Genomic DNA, 20,507 nt, shown 5'->3' with positions numbered 1-20,507 from the left:
GGGTTAGAGCCACGGGCCAGCGGCGTAGGGTTAGAGCCACGGGCCAGCGGCGTAGGGTTAGAGCCACGGGCCAGCGGCGTAGGGTTAGAGCCACGGGCCAGCGGCGTAGGGTTAGAGCCACGGGCCAGCGGCGTAGGGTTAGAGCCACGGGCCAGCGGCGTAGGGTTAGAGCCACGGGCCAGCGGCGTAGGGTTAGAGCCACGGGCCAGCGGCGTAGGGTTAGAGCCACGGGCCAGCGGCGTAGGGTTAGAGCCACGGGCCAGCGGCGTAGGGTTAGAGCCACGGGCCAGCGGCGTAGGGTTAGAGCCACGGGCCAGCGGCGTAGGGTTAGAGCCACGGGCCAGCGGCGTAGGGTTAGAGCCACGGGCCAGCGGCGTAGGGTTAGAGCCACGGGCCAGCGGCGTAGGGTTAGAGCCACGGGCCAGCGGCGTAGGGTTAGAGCCACGGGCCAGCGGCGTAGGGTTAGAGCCACGGGCCAGCGGCGTAGGGTTAGAGCCACGGGCCAGCGGCGTAGGGTTAGAGCCACGGGCCAGCGGCGTAGGGTTAGAGCCACGGGCCAGCGGCGTAGGGTTAGAGCCACGGGCCAGCGGCGTAGGGTTAGAGCCACGGGCCAGCGGCGTAGGGTTAGAGCCACGGGCCAGCGGCGTAGGGTTAGAGCCACGGGCCAGCGGCGTAGGGTTAGAGCCACGGGCCAGCGGCGTAGGGTTAGAGCCACGGGCCAGCGGCGTAGGGTTAGAGCCACGGGCCAGCGGCGTAGGGTTAGAGCAACGGGCCAGCGGTGTAGGGTTAGAGCAACGGGCCAGCAGTGTAGGGTTAGAGCAATGGGCCAGCAGTGTGGTCCCGTGTGGCTCAGTTGGTAGAGCATGGCGCTTGCAACGCCAGGGTTGTGGGTTCAATTCCCACGGGGGGACCAGGGTTCAATTCCCACGGGGGGGACCAGGATGAATATGTATGAACTTTCCAATTTGTAAGTCGCTCTGGATAAGAGCGTCTGCTAAATGACTTAAATGTAAATGTTAAATGTGTAGGGTTAGAGCAACAGTAGGATTAATAGTAGTAGAGAGAGCAGAGACAATAGCGGTATACAGTGTAAAAGGTAGTACCTATAGCGGTATACAGTGTAAAAGGTAGTACCTAGGTAGTTGGCCATGGAGATGAAGCAGAGGCCAGTGATATAGGCATCGTAGCCCGCCTCGTGGAGCTGTTCCTGGGCTGTATCGTAGCTGGGGAACCCCTCCGCCGTTACTGGACCACGGAGGAAAGAAGCAGGGATAAATCAGACACTACATTAGCCGTGGACGGAGACCTGTCCTATTCTACTGTAATCAGACATTACATTAGCCATGGACAGAGACCGGTCCTATTTTACTGACGTACATAGGTATATAACGTAAGTACATGACGTAATGACGACACGCGCGACACAGAACAAAAATACAGCGCGACACAGAACAAAAATACAGCGCGACACAGAACAAAAATACAGCGCGACACAGAACAAAACCAGAAACACAGTAAATGCACACTTCCAACAACTAAACAACTTCAAGTCGAGCAGTCATTTGAAAGAGTAATTACATTTCAGCGAGACAACTCAAAAGGCGAAATCCATTAACGCCAAGATAACGGAATTCATGATGCTGCTTGCTATGGGCGTCACGACTTCCATTTGGACCAGCGATGTCAGCCCCATGGGCATGCGGAGTCTGACAGCACAGTGGGTCGATGAGGATTTCCTACTGAGAAAAAGCCGTATTGCTCAAGAATGTGCAGGTTCTCATACCACTGCTGCCGTTTCAATGGCATTTGAGAACATGTTTAAAACATGAACACACTCCTAGCGCCATTCAAACAACTGACTGGAGAAATAAGCTCATCAACTGCGTCTGCAGCAGACGTGATGCCCCTCTGTCATGGCATTGAAACGCCTGCTCAACAAAACTGACGACACAGACCGTGGGGTTAACTTGAAAAAGTACTCGAAGCTGTGAACAAGCGATTCGGTGGCATTCTCTCTGAGCCTCTTTACGGTGTCGCCACCATGCTCAATGCTAGGTACAAGGACCGCTACTTCGATGCAGACAAGAAACAGGGTTTACGTGAAATGTTAGCTGGACAAGATGGAAAGCTCTTCATTTCTTTTCGACTCGCGGTAACGGCCCGTGGTTCGACGTCGATAGTTGTTTAGCAGTTCAAAGAAATGTCGTTAACATGAATTTACATGACCTACAGCATGGTCAAGCAACTTTTTGTTACGTGCTAAATGATTTGTGGACATCACCAGACAGATGTTGCTGTCCGGTTTTGTGATGAAACAAAAAAAAAGTGTGTTTGAATTCATTCTGCCACTGTGTTATTGTCTGGGCCTTAGGCCTATATAACACAGTGGCAAGGCATATGAACTAACAGGTTACAGAGCGAACAAAGCAATTATCACAATAGGTTTTTTCCCCATGAGCTTGGCCTCATTTCTATTACAGCATATTGATGACTAATTCATATTCCATTCACCCAGTTCAATGTAACATCAATAGGTTTAGGCTACTACATGATACTCAAATTGTCCCTGTGCCCATCATGAGGTTGCTACAACACAGGTGCACACAGGTGGAGATAAACATTTGAGGTGACCGTGACACATTGAACAATGCCTTGCACACTCTTGCCTGCATCTGGCGGATGTAATCATTAGTCCAAGTTAGATAGAAAAGTTTCTATTGGACAAATTCAGGTATGTTAAACCTCGTTTTGTTCCATTTGCTTTTTTTAAAGAAAAGTAAACAGAATCGGATAAATTAATACACCCCCTTATCACGTGTTGACTTTCATAGCAGCCACGTTGTATTCCTTCTCACATTCGCTCTCCTCCTCTCATCCCTTCGCTTGTGGACTTCAATGCACAACACATCAGCTGTGTGTGACCAGGCGAAAAACAACCTTCCAAGCCATACCATATACCCGCTACACAAGATCTACATCGTTGTCACATATTAGCTAAAGTAATGTCATAGTCAACATAGCTAATAGAACCAACACGTTAGTAAACCAGCTACAATCATGCAGTCACGTTACAGTGTACAGCCAGTAAGTAATTTAGCAGTTACACAAGCGAGCCCCGGTGGCAATATAAGTAAAACCAAAAGCTTGACTTGGAAGAGTTCCAGTGTTGTGTTGGATAGTCACAGCCAGCTAGCTAACATAGCATCCCTCTGTTTGAGCAGCGTGTTTCAGTAGGCTAAACTAGGTAACTGCATTTGCTAGCTACGCGAGTAAAACTGAATAACTCATCTCTAGCTTCTTTATTTTGGAAGAAATTCCTTTGTTCAAAAAAAAATTCAACTATTGTATTTCTCTCTTTGAGTCAACTATTCACCGCAGTGCTAGCTAGCTGTAGCTTCTACTTTCAGTACTAGATTCTGACATTCTCTGATCCTTTGATTGGATGGACAACATGTCAGTTCAGTTCATACAAGAGCTCTGATAGGTTGGAGGACGTCCTCCGGAAGTTGTCATAATTACTGTGTAAGTCTATGGAAGGGGGTGAGAACCATAAGCCGAAAACCATGAACCAAAACATGCACCCATTGCGGTCCCGAGGATAGAGTTTGGGGAACGCCGACATGAGTTGGTTATACGTTTAATTTTTTTCTGGCTCTGCTTCCCCAGTGATTTTGTCCACACACTGCTACTGCTTGCAACCCAAAATCTAATGATGATAAACTTACATTTTTATTAGTACATGGTCCCATACAATAATCTGTACTCCTAATAAAAGAGACCCCACTGCAGTTGTCCTGGGGTCGCTTCCCCGACTTTGAATACCACTGCATTACAGTATCTACACAGGTCCTATAGATCAATGGTTCTACCTCGGTTAAAATACCAAGTATATTTTGCTCTCTCCGGAGTACCCCTGAAATACTCACTCTTGCTTTTTAACAGTAAGCCTATGGTATTAGGAGCCTTCTCAAGCACCCCGTGTAGATAGGTCTAGTACCGCCAGGGGCTCCAAGTACCCCTGGTTGAGAACCACTGCTATAGAATCTTGTCCTTTACTATATACAATATAGGTTGAGTAAGTTAGAATTTTGTACACAAATGTACCACCATTTCTATTATATGTTAAAAGTTGTATGATTTAGTTCACGTGATGTAGTTATTTTGTTAGATACTCGTCCCTATTAGCTGAAATCGTATTTTTTTCAAAGTCATTTTAGCCTTTGCATCAGGTGTCCGAGCGCCAGATGTAGCTTTTGAATTAACTTCCTGTTCCTTTAACATGGTGTAGTTGTCATGTTCTCTTACCAACTTCCTGTTCCTTTAACATGGTGTAGTTGTCATGTTCTCTTACCAACTTCCTGTTCCTTTAACATGGTGTAGTTGTCATGTTCTCTTACCAACTTCCTGTTCCTTTAACATAGTGTAGTTGTCATGTTCTCTTACCAACTTCCTGTTCCTTTAACATGGTGTAGTTGTCATGTTCTCTTACCAACTTCCTGTTCCTTTAACATGGTGTAGATGTCATGTTCTCTTACCAACTTTCGGGGATTTGAAGGGGCTCTCTTTCAGCTGTTTCTGCAGCTCTGCTAGAGATGTGATGTTGATCAACTCCTAGAAGGGTTCAAATAAAGTCACAATAAATATTCTTCAGACTTCCACAGGGAGTTTCATGACATCCTCTTTTAACCTGACATCTAAATACTTGAACTAGTTTTACCTTGAAAGGTTGCGTAGTGGCCATGAGCTTGGTGTCCAACAGCCTGAGGAAACAATAGAGAAAATACTTGGTCCATTGGTTAGAGAGGAACATCTGCCTTTACCAACACCACCACATACACACGCGTCGAGGGGGAGGGCGACGCGTCGAGGGGGAGGGCGACGCGTCGAGGGGGAGGGCGACGCGTCGAGGGGGAGGGCGACGCGTCGAGGGGGAGGGCGACGCGTCGAGGGGGAGGGCGACGCGTCGAGGGGGAGGGCGACGCGTCGAGGGGGAGGGCGACGCGTCGAGGGGGAGGGCACCGGGTCAGACGCAGAGCAGAGCTCCTGGATGAAAAACGTGGTGGGTTAAGTGCCTTGGCCTTCACAATGGCAGGAGATGGTACATAGAATCAGATCAGCAGCCTTCCAGCTGCCAGTTCATTCCCATGCGTGTCACCGGCTCTTCCAGCTGCTGGTCCCCCTCTCCAACCTCTGGGCTACTGGAGAGGTTTCTAGATCAACAGTGCACCAGATAAATACACCGACTCCCAGAGAGGTTAGGTCAAAGTAGTGGGAAGCCTTGTCGGCGCCAGAACGGCCCATAGAGAGAAGTAGTAGCAGAATGTATTTACCAGGGGAAGACCCACCGACACAGCAGAATGTATTTACCAGGGGAAGACCCACCGACACAGCAGAATGTATTTACCCGGGGAAGACCCACCGACACCCCGACGCAGCAGAATGCATTTACCCGGGGAAGACCCACCGAAACCCTGACGCAGCAGAATGTATTTACCAGGGGAAGACCCACCGACACCCCGACGCAGCAGAATGCATTTACCCGGGGAAGACCCACCGACACCCCGACGCAGCAGAATGTATTTACCCGGGGAAGACCCACCGACGCAGCAGAATGTATTTACCCGGGGAAGACCCACCGACACCCCGACGCAGCAGAATGCATTTACCCGGGGAAGACCCACCGAAACCCTGACGCAGCAGAATGTATTTACCCGGGGAAGACCCACCGACACAGCAGAATGTATTTACCCGGGGAAGACCCACCGACGCAGCAGAATGTATTTACCAGGGGAAGACCCACCGAAACCCCGACGCAGCAGAATGTATTTACCAGGGGAAGACCCACCGACACAGCAGAATGTATTTACCCGGGGAAGACCCACCGAAACCCCGACGCAGCAGAATGTATTTACCAGGGGAAGACCCACCGACACCCTGACGCAGCAGAATGTATTTACCCGGGGAAGACCCACCGACACCCTGACGCAGCAGAATGTATTTACCCGGGGAAGACCCACCGACACAGCAGAATGTATTTACCCGGGGAAGACCCACCGACGCAGCAGAATGTATTTACCCGGGGAAGACCCACCGACACAGCAGAATGTATTTACCCGGGGAAGACCCACCGACGCAGCAGAATGTATTTACCAGGGGAAGACCCACCGACACCCTGACGCAGCAGAATGTATTTACCCGGGGAAGACCCACCGAAACCCTGACGCAGCAGAATGTATTTACCCGGGGAAGACCCACCGACGCAGCAGAATGTATTTACCCGGGGAAGACCCACCGAAACCCCGACGCAGCAGAATGTATTTACCCGGGGAAGACCCACCGAAACCCCAGAATGTATTTACCCGGGGAAGACCCACCGAAACCCCGACGCAGCAGAATGTATTTACCAGGGGAAGACCCACCGAAACCCCGACGCAGCAGAATGTATTTACCCGGGGAAGACCCACCGAAACCCCGACACAGCAGAATGTATTTACCAGGGGAAGACCCACCGAAACCCCGACGCAGCAGAATGTATTTACCCGGGGAAGACCCACCGAAACCCCGACGCAGCAGAATGTATTTACCAGGGGAAGACCCACCGAAACCCCGACGCAGCAGAATGTATTTACCAGGGGAAGACCCACCGACACAGCAGAATGTATTTACCCGGGGAAGACCCACCGAAACCCCGACACAGCAGAATGTATTTACCAGGGGAAGACCCACCGACACAGCAGAATGTATTTACCCGGGGAAGACCCACCGAAAGCCCGACGCAGCAGAATGTATTTACCAGGGGAAGACCCACCGACACAGCAGAATGTATTTACCCGGGGAAGACCCACCGAAACCCTGACGCAGCAGAATGTATTTACCCGGGGAAGACCCACCGACACCCTGACACAGCAGAATGTATTTACCCGGGGAAGACCCACCGACACCCTGACGCAGCAGAATGTATTTACCAGGGGAAGACCCACCGACACCCCAGAATGTATTTACCCGGGGAAGACCCACCGAAACCCCGACGCAGCAGAATGTATTTACCAGGGGAAGACCCACCGAAACCCCGACGCAGCAGAATGTATTTACCCGGGGAAGACCCACCGAAACCCCGACGCAGCAGAATGTATTTACCAGGGGAAGACCCACCGAAACCCCGACGCAGCAGAATGTATTTACCCGGGGAAGACCCACCGAAACCCCGACGCAGCAGAATGTATTTACCAGGGGAAGACCCACCGAAACCCCGACGCAGCAGAATGTATTTACCCGGGGAAGACCCACCGACGCAGCAGAATGTATTTACCAGGGGAAGACCCACCGAAACCCCGACGCAGCAGAATGTATTTACCAGGGGAAGACCCACCGACACAGCAGAATGTATTTACCCGGGGAAGACCCACCGAAACCCCGACGCAGCAGAATGCATTTACCCGGGGAAGACCCACCGAAACCCCGACGCAGCAGAATGTATTTACCAGGGGAAGACCCACCGAAACCCCGACGCAGCAGAATGCATTTACCCGGGGAAGACCCACCGACACAGCAGAATGTATTTACCAGGGGAAGACCCACCGAAACCCCGACGCAGCAGAATGTATTTACCCGGGGGAAGACCCACCAACACCCCGACGCAGCAGAATGTATTTACCCGGGGAAGACCCACCGACACAGCAGAATGTATTTACCAGGGGAAGACCCACCGAAACCCCGACGCAGCAGAATGTATTTACCCGGGGAAGACCCACCGACACCCTGACGCAGCAGAATGTATTTACCCGGGGAAGACCCACCGAAACCCTGACGCAGCAGAATGTATTTACCCGGGGAAGACCCACCGACACCCTGACGCAGCAGAATGTATTTACCCGGGGAAGACCCACCGACACAGCAGAATGTATTTACCCGGGGAAGACCCACCGACACAGCAGAATGTATTTACCCGGGGAAGACCCACCGAAACCCTGACGCAGCAGAATATATTTACCCGGGGAAGACCCACCGACACCCCGACGCAGCAGAATGTATTTACCCGGGGAAGACCCACCGACACAGCAGAATGTATTTACCCGGGGAAGACCCACCGACACAGCAGAATGTATTTACCCGGGGAAGACCCACCGAAACCCTGACGCAGCAGAATGTATTTACCCGGGGAAGACCCACCGACACAGCAGAATGTATTTACCCGGGGAAGACCCACCGACACAGCAGAATGTATTTACCCGGGGAAGACCCACCGAAACCCTGACGCAGCAGAATGTATTTACCCGGGGAAGACCCACCGACACCCTGACGCAGCAGAATGTATTTACCCGGGGAAGACCCACCGACACAGCAGAATGTATTTACCCGGGGAAGACCCACCGACACAGCAGAATGTATTTACCCGGGGAAGACCCACCGACACAGCAGAATGTATTTACCAGGGGAAGACCCACCGAAACCCCGACGCAGCAGAATGTATTTACCCGGGGAAGACCCACCGAAACCCTGACGCAGCAGAATGTATTTACCCGGGGAAGACCCACCGAAACCCTGACGCAGCAGAATGTATTTACCCGGGGAAGACCCACCGAAACCCCGACGCAGCAGAATGTATTTACCAGGGGAAGACCCACCGAAACCCCGACGCAGCAGAATGTATTTACCCGGGGAAGACCCACCAAAACCCCGACGCAGCAGAATGTATTTACCCGGGGAAGACCCACCGAAACCCTGACGCAGCAGAATGTATTTACCCGGGGAAGACCCACCGAAACCCCGACGCAGCAGAATGTATTTACCAGGGGAAGACCCACCGAAACCCCGACGCAGCAGAATGTATTTACCCGGGGAAGACCCACCGAAACCCCGACGCAGCAGAATGCATTTACCCGGGGAAGACCCACCGAAACCCCGACGCAGCAGAATGCATTTACCCGGGGAAGACCCACCGAAACCCCGACGCAGCAGAATGTATTTACCAGGGGAAGACCCACCAAAACCCCGACGCAGCAGAATGTATTTACCAGGGGAAGACCCACCAAAACCCCGACGCAGCAGAATGTATTTACCAGGGGAAGACCCACCAAAACCCCGACGCAGCAGAATGTATTTACCCGGGGGAAGACCCACCAACACCCCGACGCAGCAGAATGTATTTACCCGGGGAAGACCCACCGACACCCCGACGCAGCAGAATGTATTTACCCGGGGAAGACCCACCGACACAGCAGAATGTATTTACCCGGGGAAGACCCACCGAAACCCCGACGCAGCAGAATGTATTTACCCGGGGAAGACCCACCGACACCCTGACGCAGCAGAATGTATTTACCCGGGGAAGACCCACCGACACAGCAGAATGTATTTACCCGGGGAAGACCCACCGAAACCCCGACGCAGCAGAATGTATTTACCAGGGGAAGACCCACCGAAACCCTGACGCAGCAGAATGTATTTACCAGGGGAAGACCCACCGAAACCCCGACGCAGCAGAATGTATTTACCCGGGGAAGACCCACCGACACCCTGACGCAGCAGAATGTATTTACCCGGGGAAGACCCACCGACACAGCAGAATGTATTTACCCGGGGAAGACCCACCGAAACCCCGACGCAGCAGAATGTATTTACCCGGGGAAGACCCACCGAAACCCTGACGCAGCAGAATGTACTTACCAGGGGAAGACCCAACGAAACCCCGACGCAGCAGAATGCATTTACCCGGGGAAGACCCACCGAAACCCCGACGCAGCAGAATGTATTTACCCGGGGAAGACCCACCGACACAGCAGAATGTATTTACCAGGGGAAGACCCACCGAAACCCCGACGCAGCAGAATGTATTTACCCGGGGAAGACCCACCGAAACCCTTACGCAGCAGAATGTATTTACCCGGGGAAGACCCACCGAAACCCCGACGCAGCAGAATGTATTTACCCGGGGAAGACCCACCGAAACCCCGACGCAGCAGAATGTATTTACCAGGGGAAGACCCACCGAAACCCCGACGCAGCAGAATGTATTTACCAGGGGAAGACCCACCGAAACCCCGACGCAGCAGAATGCATTTACCCGGGGAAGACCCACCGAAACCCCGACGCAGCAGAATGTATTTACCCGGGGAAGACCCACCGAAACCCCGACGCAGCAGAATGTATTTACCAGGGGAAGACCCACCGAAACCCCGACGCAGCAGAATGTATTTACCAGGGGAAGACCCACCGAAACCCCGACGCAGCAGAATGTATTTACCCGGGGAAGACCCACCGAAACCCCGACGCAGCAGAATGTATTTACCCGGGGAAGACCCACCGACACAGCAGAATGTATTTACCCGGGGAAGACCCACCGACACAGCAGAATGTATTTACCAGGGGAAGACCCACCGAAACCCCGACACAGCAGAATGTATTTACCCGGGGAAGACCCACCGACACCATGACGCAGCAGAATGTATTTACCCGGGGAAGACCCACCGAAACAGCAGAATGTATTTACCCGGGGAAGACCCACCGAAACCCTGACGCAGCAGAACGTATTTACCCGGGGAAGACCCACCGAAACCCTGACGCAGCAGAATGTATTTACCAGGGGAAGACCCACCGAAACCCTGACGCAGCAGAATGTATTTACCCGGGGAAGACCCACCGAAACCCCGACGCAGCAGAATGTATTTACCCGGGGAAGACCCAACGAAACCCCGACGCAGCAGAATGTATTTACCCGGGGAAGACCCACCGACGCAGCAGAATGTATTTACCCGGGGAAGACCCACCGAAACCCTGACGCAGCAGAATGTATTTACCAGGGGAAGACCCACCGACGCAGCAGAATGTATTTACCCGTGGAAGACCCACCGACACAGCAGAATGTATTTACCCGGGGAAGACCCACCGACACAGCAGAATGTATTTACCCGGGGAAGACCCACCGACACAGCAGAATGTATTTACCAGGGGAAGACCCACCGAAACCCCGACGCAGCAGAATGTATTTACCCGGGGAAGACCCACCGAAACCCTGACGCAGCAGAATGTATTTACCCGGGGAAGACCCACCGAAACCCTGACGCAGCAGAATGTATTTACCCGGGGAAGACCCACCGAAACCCCGACGCAGCAGAATGTATTTACCAGGGGAAGACCCACCGAAACCCCGACGCAGCAGAATGCATTTACCCGGGGAAGACCCACCAACACCCCGACGCAGCAGAATGTATTTACCCGGGGAAGACCCACCGACACAGCAGAATGTATTTACCCGGGGAAGACCCACCGACACAGCAGAATGTATTTACCCGGGGAAGACCCACCGAAACCCCGACGCAGCAGAATGTATTTACCCGGGGAAGACCCACCGAAACCCTGACGCAGCAGAATGTACTTACCAGGGGAAGACCCAACGAAACCCCGACGCAGCAGAATGCATTTACCCGGGGAAGACCCACCGACACCCCGATGCAGCAGAATGTATTTACCAGGGGAAGACCCACCGACACAGCAGAATGTATTTACCCGGGGAAGACCCACCGAAACCCCGACGCAGCAGAATGCATTTACCCGGGGAAGACCCACCGAAACCCCGACGCAGCAGAATGCATTTACCCGGGGAAGACCCACCGAAACCCCGACGCAGCAGAATGTATTTACCCGGGGAAGACCCACCGACACAGCAGAATGTATTTACCAGGGGAAGACCCACCGAAACCCCGACGCAGCAGAATGTATTTACCCGGGGAAGACCCACCGAAACCCCGACGCAGCAGAATGTATTTACCCGGGGAAGACCCACCGAAACCCCGACGCAGCAGAATGTATTTACCCGGGGAAGACCCACCGAAACCCCGACGCAGCAGAATGTATTTACCAGGGGAAGACCCACCGAAACCCCGACGCAGCAGAATGTATTTACCAGGGGAAGACCCACCGAAACCCCGACGCAGCAGAATGCATTTACCCGGGGAAGACCCACCGAAACCCCGACGCAGCAGAATGTATTTACCCGGGGAAGACCCACCGAAACCCCGACGCAGCAGAATGCATTTACCCGGGGAAGACCCACCGACACAGCAGAATGTATTTACCAGGGGAAGACCCACCGAAACCCCGACGCAGCAGAATGTATTTACCCGGGGAAGACCCACCGAAACCCCGACGCAGCAGAATGTATTTACCCGGGGAAGACCCACCGAAACCCCGACGCAGCAGAATGTATTTACCAGGGGAAGACCCACCGAAACCCCGACGCAGCAGAATGTATTTACCAGGGGAAGACCCACCGAAACCCCGACGCAGCAGAATGTATTTACCCGGGGAAGACCCACCGACGCAGCAGAATGTATTTACCCGGGGAAGACCCACCGACGCAGCAGAATGTATTTACCAGGGGAAGACCCACCGACACAGCAGAATGTATTTACCCGGGGAAGACCCACCGACACAGCAGAATGTATTTACCCGGGGAAGACCCACCGGAACCCCGACGCAGCAGAATGTATTTACCCGGGGAAGATCCACCGAAACCCTGACGCAGCAGAATGTATTTACCCGGGGAAGATCCACCGAAACCATGACGCAGCAGAATGTATTTACCCGGGGAAGACCCACCGACACCCTGGCGCAGCAGAATGTATTTACCCGGGGAAGACCCACCGAAACCCTGACGCAGCAGAATGTATTTACCTGGGGAAGACACACTGAGTGACTTCTTTAAAGTCATTCAGGTCCTGTGGGAAAAGAAAGAAAAGACTTTGTCAAATAGAAAAGATACAAGGTTCTTCCAAAACACCGTGTTTCCGATTCCAAAACACCGTGTTTCCGATTCCAAAACACCGTGTTTCCGATTCCAAAACACCGTGTTTCCGATTCCAAAACACCGTGTTTCCGATTCCAAAACACCGTGTTTCCGATTCCAAAACACCGTGTTTCCGATTCCAAAACACAGTGTTTCCGGCCTCATTCCGTCAGTAGAGGACGCCTGGTTATTCTTTAAAAGTACTTCCCTCACAATCTTAAATAAGCATGCCCCATTCAAAAAGTGTAGAACCAGGAACAGATATAGCCCTTGGTTCACTCCAGACCTGACTGCCCTTGACTAGCACAAAAACATCCTGTGGCGTACTGAATTAGCATTGAATAGACCCTGCGATATGCAACTTTTCAGGGAAGATAGGAACCAATATACACAGGCAGTTAGGAAAGCTAAGGCTAGCTTTTTCAAACAGAAATTTGGATCTTGCAGCACAAACTCCAAAAAGTTCTGGGACACTGTAAAGTCCATGGAGAATAAGAGCACCTCCTCCCATGCTTTCCACCTGGCCACCCCCGGTCAACAGCCCTGCACCCCCCACAGCAATTTGCCCGAGCCTCCCCCATTTCTCCTTCACCAAAATCCTGATAGCTGATGTTCTGAAAGAGCTGCAAAATCTGGACCCCTACAAATCAGCCAGATTAGACAATCTGGACCCTCTGTAAAATTATCACCAGAAATTGTTGCAACCCCTATTACTAGCCTGTTCAACCTCTCTTTCGTATCGTCTGAGATTCCCAAAGATTGGGAAGCTGCCGCGGTCATCCCCCTCTTCAAAGGGGGTGACACTCTAGACCCAATCTGCTACAGACCTATATCTATCCTACCCTGTCTTTCTAAGGTCTTCGAAAGCCAAGTTAACCTGTTTGGGCTGCACGCTGAATATTGAAAAAACTGGAAAATGTGTGCACATTTTCAAACGGCCTCCTAAGAAACTTTTTATTTTCCAATATGCATATATTTACTACTGTTGGATAGATAACAGTCTGTAGTTTCTAAAAAGGTTTGAATTGTTTCTCTAAGTCGAACAGAAATATTTTTACAGCCATTTTCCCAGCCGAATTGAGTTTCCCAAAATGCGATGTGTCTCTTTAAGACCTTCTCTATAAAAGGCCATTTGACTTGGGACCATATAAACACGTCAGAGGCGTACGTCAGACTGTAATGCGGAAGTGAGAATTGAAAGGAGTCGAATATCTCGTCCCTGGACTGAATAACAGAACTTCTTGTGAGACCTGCGCAGTTAAAATAAAAATCCGGGCGCGAAGGATAATTTGATCTCGGCTTCTGGAACAAGGTAGATAACGTTGAATATGATGCCTGACTACGATATTATTTGCTACATGTCACAAAATCATCCTAAAGTATGTTTTTTCAATATACTTTAATTATATTATTGCAATTTATTCTGGACTTTAGATGTGAAACGACGGAAGAATTTTTTGAAGAAACGCTTTCTGGCGCAGCAATGCTACCGTGCTAGCTAACCAAAGAGGGAAATAATTCGTTCTGGAACCCAACTAAAGACTCTACTGGACATTGGACCCCGTTACAACATTCTGATGGAGTACCAAGAAAGATAAGACCCAATTTGGGATGCTTTTTCATATATATGTCGAACTGTTGAATGCTAACTCTGCTAACTATGCTAGGCTAGCGCTTGACTAGAATCAATGCTGCCTTATGCTAGCTTATGATGTTAGCTAATATAACGATATATTGTGTTTTCGCTGTAAAACACTTCAAAAATCGGAAATGTTGTCTGTATTCACAAGATATCTGTCTTTCATTAGTTATCCACCATATGTTTTTCTGAAATGTTTTATGAGGTGTAATTAGTAGCCGACGTTGGTGTATGTATTTTCTCTGGCTACTCCCGGCTGGATTCAGACTGTAGCTATGTATTAGCATTTTTGGGTAGCATCAATGTAAAACAGATTTATAGCTAAAATATGCACTTTTTATGAACAAAACATAGATTTATTGTGTAACATGTTATATGACTGTCATCTGAGGTCGTTTTTTCTGGGCTCTTTAGGTTGGTTTTAGTTTATTTCGGTTGGTTGTGCATGCTACTTCAATCATAATTCATACTTCATAATCATAATTCATACGTGTCTGTCCACTTTTGTATTTGGTGGTGAGCTAACATAAATATATGTGGTGTTTTCTCTGTAAAACATTTTAAAAAATCGGACATGTTGGCTGGATTGACAAGATGTTTATCTTTCAAATGCTGTATTGGACTTGTTAATGTGTAAAAGTTAAATATTTTTAAAAAATAGATTTTGAATTTCGCGCTCTGCAGGGGTGTCATTTTCGGTCCGAGGTCGGGCTTGCACCCCAAACAGGTTAATAAACAGATCACCGACCATTTCGAATCCCACCGTACCTTCTCCGCTATGCAATCTGGTTTCCGAACTGGTCATGGGTGCACCTCAGCCACGCTCAAGGTCCTAAATGAAATCATAACCTCCATCGATAGGAGCCAATACTGTGCAGCTGTATTCAACGACCTGGCCAAGGCTTTCGACTGTCAATCACCATATTCTTATCGGCAGACTCAACAGCCTTGGTTTCTCAAATGATTGCCTCGCCTGGTTCACCAACTACTTATCAGACAGTTCAGTGTGTCAAATCGGAGGGCCCGTTGTCCGGACCTCTGGCAGTCTATGGGGGTACCACAGGGTTCAATTCTCGGGCCGACTCTTTTCTCTGTATACATCAATGATGTTGCTCTTGCTGCTGGTGATTCTCAGATCCACCTCTACGCAGACGATACCACTCCGAATACTTCTGGCCCTTCTTTGGACACTTAAACCTCCAGACAAGCTTCAATGCCATACAACTCTCCTTCCGGGGCCTCCAACTGCCCTTAAATCCAAGTAAAACTAAATGCATGCTTTTCAACCGATCGCTACCAGCACATGCCCGCCCATCCAGCATCACTACTCTGGACGGTTCTGACATCTACAAATACCTAGGTGTCTGGTTAGACTGTAAACTCTCCTTCCAGACTCACATTAAGCATCTCCATTACAAAATTACATCTAGAATTGGCTTCCTATTTCGCAACAAAGCATCCTTCACTCATACTACCAAACATATCCTCGTAAAACTGACTACCCTACCGATCCTCGACGTCATTTACAAAATAGCCTTCAACACTCTACTCAGCAAATTGGATGCCGTCACAGTGCCATCCGTTTTGTCATCAAAGCCCCATTTACCACCCACCACTGCGACCTGTACACTATCGTTGGCTGGCCCTCACTTCATATTCGTCGCCAAACCCACTGGCTCCAGGTCATCTATAAATCTTTGCTAGGAAAAGCCCCGCCTTATCTCAGCTCACTGGTCACCATAGCAGCACCCACCCGTAGCACGCGCTGCAGCAGGTATATTTCACTGGTCCCCCCAAAGACAATTCCTCCTTTCCTTCCAGTTCTCTGCTGCCAATGACTGGAGCGAATTGCAAAAATCACTGAAGCTGGAGACTCATATCTCCCTCACTAACTTTAAGCATCAACTGTCAGAGCAGCTCACAGATCACTGCACCTGTACATAGCCCATCTGTAAATAGTACACCCAACTACCTTATCCCCATACATATTTAATTTTTTTGCTCCTTTGCACCCCAGTATCTCTACTTGCACATTCATCTTCTGTACATCTACCATTCCAGTGTTTAATTGATAAATTGTAATTACTTCGCAACTACGGCCTATTTATTGCCTTACCTCCCTAATCTTACCTCATTTGCACACACTGTATATAGACTTTTTCCCTATTGTGTTATTGACTGTATGTTTGTTTATTCCATGTGTAACTCCGTGTTGTTGTTTGTGTCGCACTGCTTTGCTTTATCTTGGTCAGGTCGCAGTTGTAAATGAGAACTCATTCTCAACTGGCCTACCTGGTTAAATAAAGGTGAAATAAATAAAACATTTTTTTAAAATGAACCACTGTGTTCATATAAATGGTGTGTGTTTGTACCTCTGGCAGTACGCAGTAGAACTGATGGATGGTGTGCATGACGTCCAGCAGCATGTTGTGGCCAACCACCAACTTTCCCTGGGTTGGAGAGAGGGGGAAAAGAGATGAGTCCCATCCTAAAAGTATAGCGCCCAAGAGAGATAAAGGAGAACTCACTCAACTACAATATTCCTTATAGTTTCAGTGCTGGATTGCAAAGGCAGTTGGAATATACTGTACATCGTAACATAACAGAAGACACAGATTAAAACTAAAACAACAATTTGATAACAGGTTGTCAGGGTAACTCACAGATTTGGAGATGGCGTGTATGACCCTGGAGAATCCCACAGCGTCATTCAGCTCCTCCTGGAAGGATTGACGAGGGTCATGTTCAGTAGGAAACACAGCAAAACATTGACAAGAAACTATAAAAGGAATTTCTCTTATTGGACAAGTCATCTCCCAGGTTCAAAACGTTGCCTCCTGATCGTGTTTCTTCGGGGGGGGTTGGAACATTTCAAGAAGAAATGTTCCGTCTCTGCTTTTTAGATCCAGTAGAAGGAGATTCAGCTGGTCATGTGATTTACGAGTTAGTGTGTTCAGAGTGGTTCCATCTAGAACACCACAGGGAAAATTGTTCTGGAATGTTGGTTCGCTTTGTAGAAAGACAAGAGTAGAAGGAACGTCACCTGTTCTCTCTCCTGTTTCTGCCGTTCTCTCCTCTTCCGCTCCTCGTCGTCCACCTTGCTGATCTGGATGTAACGCTCTTTCTGAAACACCGTATATCATCACATAATACACCTGTCTATGATGTACATCAACACACACCTACTGGTTATTTAACACCTACTGACTGGAGACAAGCCCACAGCATCACTCACATCCCATAATACACCTGTCTGATGTACATCAACACACACCTACTGGTTACATAACACCTACTGACTGGAGACAAGCCCACAGCATCACTCACATCACATGATAGTATTTCTGTACTCTAAGCATTGTGTTATTCCTTCTAGATCTGGATGAGACCTAGAACACTGGCAGGCGGTCAGACCTAGAACACTGGCAGGCGGTCAGACCTAGAACACTGGCAGGCGGTCAGACCTAGAACACTGGCAGGCGGTCAGACCTAGAACACTGGCAGGCGGTCAGACCTAGAACACTGGCAGGCGGTCAGACCTAGAACACTGGCAGGCGGTCAGACCTAGAACACTGGCAGGCAGTCAGACTAGAACACTAGGGCTCTGGAATAGATCAAATACATGGACTGGCTGGGGGTCCCCCCCGAGGAGAGGTTTGAGAACCACTGATCTAGCTGGCAGACTGACCTTCTCTGTCTCCAAGGTCTCAACATGAAGGCCCTTTGGGAACCTATAGGAGATTAGATCAACATTATCCTTCTATAAAGATATGTAATCTCTGTACAATATACAACATTAACTGTGACTAAGCAGCGTTAAAACTACAGTTATAAACCCCAATTCATTTGTTTTAGAAATAGCAGAATGTAAACAAACAATTTAAAAAGTGGATTTCATTCATCTCCCTGTATTGACGGGGTGGAACACTGAATCTGCAGAGTTCTAGAACATTGCTGCTCCTGAAGGACAGGAAGTACTTACTTGGAGTTGAGTGTTTGGTAGATCAGTTTCCTCTGAAACCTGGAGTGGAGCAGAGAACAGGGGGAATGGAGCTTTTTAATAAACAAAACCATGGTCAATGTTGCTGGGGGATCAGGAGAACCATGTTAACTTGGTAAAGCCCTTTGAGACTGAAGAGAAAAGTGTTGTATAAATGCACATTTCTCACACACACACACACAGTTATACACACATTTACACACACACAGTCACACACGTTTCTTTACCCAGTGCAGGGCTCCAGGTCCACAGTCTTCTCTGAGGTAGTGAACAGAGACTCCACCTTCCCTCTGCAAGGGACAAAAGGAAAGACTTAACAAAACGACTACAGGGTTGCATTCAGGGCTGGAGCTGAAGGCTGGTGTCTGGACTGTTACCATGGATTTCTGCTCTGCTAGACATAAATCAGTACCATGTGACCACACTGCGGACCGTAGGACGGGTTCCGCACTGAGGCTATAACACCCGTTTGGAGGAGTTTAAACCATGCCTTATATGAAGGACAACTATGGAGGAACTGGTGTCAGCAGGTGGCTAGGGAGGGAAAGGGGCTAGTGGTGGCTGGAGGAACTGGTGTCAGCAGGTGGCTAGGGAGGGAAAGGGGCTGGTGGTGGCTGGAGGAACTGGTGTCAGCAGGTGGCTAGGGAGGGAAAGGGGCTGGTGGTGGCTGGAGGAACTGGTGTCAGCAGGTGGCTAGGGAGGGAAAGGGGCTGGTGGTGGCTGGAGGAACTGGTGTCAGCAGGTGGCTAGGGAGGGAAAGGGGCTAGTGGTGGCTGGAGGAACTGGTGTCAGCAGGTGGCTAGGGAGGGAAAGGGGCTAGCGGTGGCTGGAGGAACTGGTGTCAGCAGGGGGCTAGGGAGGGAAAGGGGCTGGCGGTGGCTGGAGGAACTGGTGTCAGCAGGTGGCTAGGGAGGGAAGGGGCTAGGGGTGGCTGGAGGAACTGTTGTCAGCAGGTGGCTAGGGAGGGAAGGGGCTAGTGGTGGCTGGAGGAACTGGTGTCAGCAGGTGGCTAGGGAGGGAAGGGGCTGGTGGTGGCTGGAGGAACTGGTGTCAGCAGGTGGCTAGGGAGGGAAGGGGCTAGCGGTGGCTGGAGGAACTGGTGTCAGCAGGTGGCTAGGGAGGGAAAGGGGCTAGTGGTGGCTGGAGGAACTGGTGTCAGCAGGTGGCTAGGGAGGGAAAGGGGCTGGTGGTGGCTGGAGGAACTGGTGTCAGCAGGTGGCTAGGGAGGGAAAGGGGCTGGTGGTGGCTGGAGGAACTGGTGTCAGCAGGTGGCTAGGGAGGGAAAGGGGTTAGGGGTGGCTGGAGGAACTGGTGTCAGCAGGTGGCGAGGGAAGGAAAGGGGCTAGTGGTGGCTGGAGGAACTGGTGTCAGCAGGTGGCTAGGGAGGGAAAGGGGCTAGTGGTGGCTGGAGGAACTGGTGTCAGCAGGTGGCGAGGGAAGGAAAGGGGCTAGGGGTGGCTGGAGGAACTGGTGTCAGCAGGTGGCGAGGGAAGGAAAGGGGCTAGGGGTGGCTGGAGGAACTGGTGTCAGCAGGTGGCTAGGGAGGGAAAGGGGCTGGTGGTGGCTGGAGGAACTGGTGTCAGCAGGTGGCTAGGGAGGGAAAGGGGCTAGTGGTGGCTGGAGGAACTGGTGTCAGCAGGTGGCTAGGGAGGGAAAGGGGCTGGTGGTGGCTGGAGGAACTGGTGTCAGCAGGTGGATAGGGAGGGAAAGGGGCTGGTGGTGGCTGGAGGAACTGGTGTCAGCAGGTGGCTAGGGAGGGAAAGGGGCTGGTGGTGGCTGGAGGAACTGGTGTCAGCAGGTGGCTAGGGAGGGAAAGGGGCTGGTGGTGGCTGGAGGAACTGGTGTCAGCAGGTGGCTAGGGAGGGAAAGGGGCTGGTGGTGGCTGGAGGAACTGGTGTCAGCAGGTGGCTAGGGAGGGAAAGGGGCTAGTGGTGGCTGGAGGAACTGGTGTCAGCAGGTGGCTAGGGAGGGAAGGGGCTAGTGGTGGCTGGAGGAACTGGTGTCAGCAGGTGGCTAGGGAGGGAAAGGGGCTAGTGGTGGCTGGAGGAACTGGTGTCAGCAGGTGGCTAGGGAGGGAAAGGGGC

At 50.9% G+C, this 20,507-nt stretch overlaps 1 protein-coding gene across 2 annotated transcripts in view; it reads right to left on the bottom strand.

Moving 5' to 3' along the window:
- The window catches only part of LOC129835397 (poly(A)-specific ribonuclease PARN-like), a 39,109-nt gene that overhangs the window by 13,983 nt on the left and 4,619 nt on the right, over positions 1-20,507 (bottom strand). For both annotated transcript variants that reach the window (XM_055901044.1, XM_055901039.1), the window contains exons 8-17: positions 18,651-18,713; positions 18,406-18,444; positions 18,112-18,154; positions 17,467-17,547; positions 17,087-17,143; positions 16,796-16,873; positions 12,673-12,716; positions 4,718-4,760; positions 4,536-4,611; positions 1,135-1,245 (exon numbers count right to left, since the gene is read on the bottom strand). In XM_055901044.1, the coding sequence (XP_055757019.1) occupies positions 1,135-1,245; positions 4,536-4,611; positions 4,718-4,760; positions 12,673-12,716; positions 16,796-16,873; positions 17,087-17,143; positions 17,467-17,547; positions 18,112-18,154; positions 18,406-18,444; positions 18,651-18,713 (635 nt within the window). The remainder of the gene's footprint in view (positions 1-1,134; positions 1,246-4,535; positions 4,612-4,717; positions 4,761-12,672; positions 12,717-16,795; positions 16,874-17,086; positions 17,144-17,466; positions 17,548-18,111; positions 18,155-18,405; positions 18,445-18,650; positions 18,714-20,507) is intronic.

This window comes from Salvelinus fontinalis, chromosome 3, assembly GCF_029448725.1.
Source record: "Salvelinus fontinalis isolate EN_2023a chromosome 3, ASM2944872v1, whole genome shotgun sequence".
In the NCBI taxonomy this organism is placed as follows: Eukaryota; Metazoa; Chordata; class Actinopteri; order Salmoniformes; family Salmonidae; genus Salvelinus; species Salvelinus fontinalis.
The sequence above is the reverse complement of the archived record's forward strand: the minus strand, read 5'-3'. Positions and strand labels throughout refer to the sequence as shown.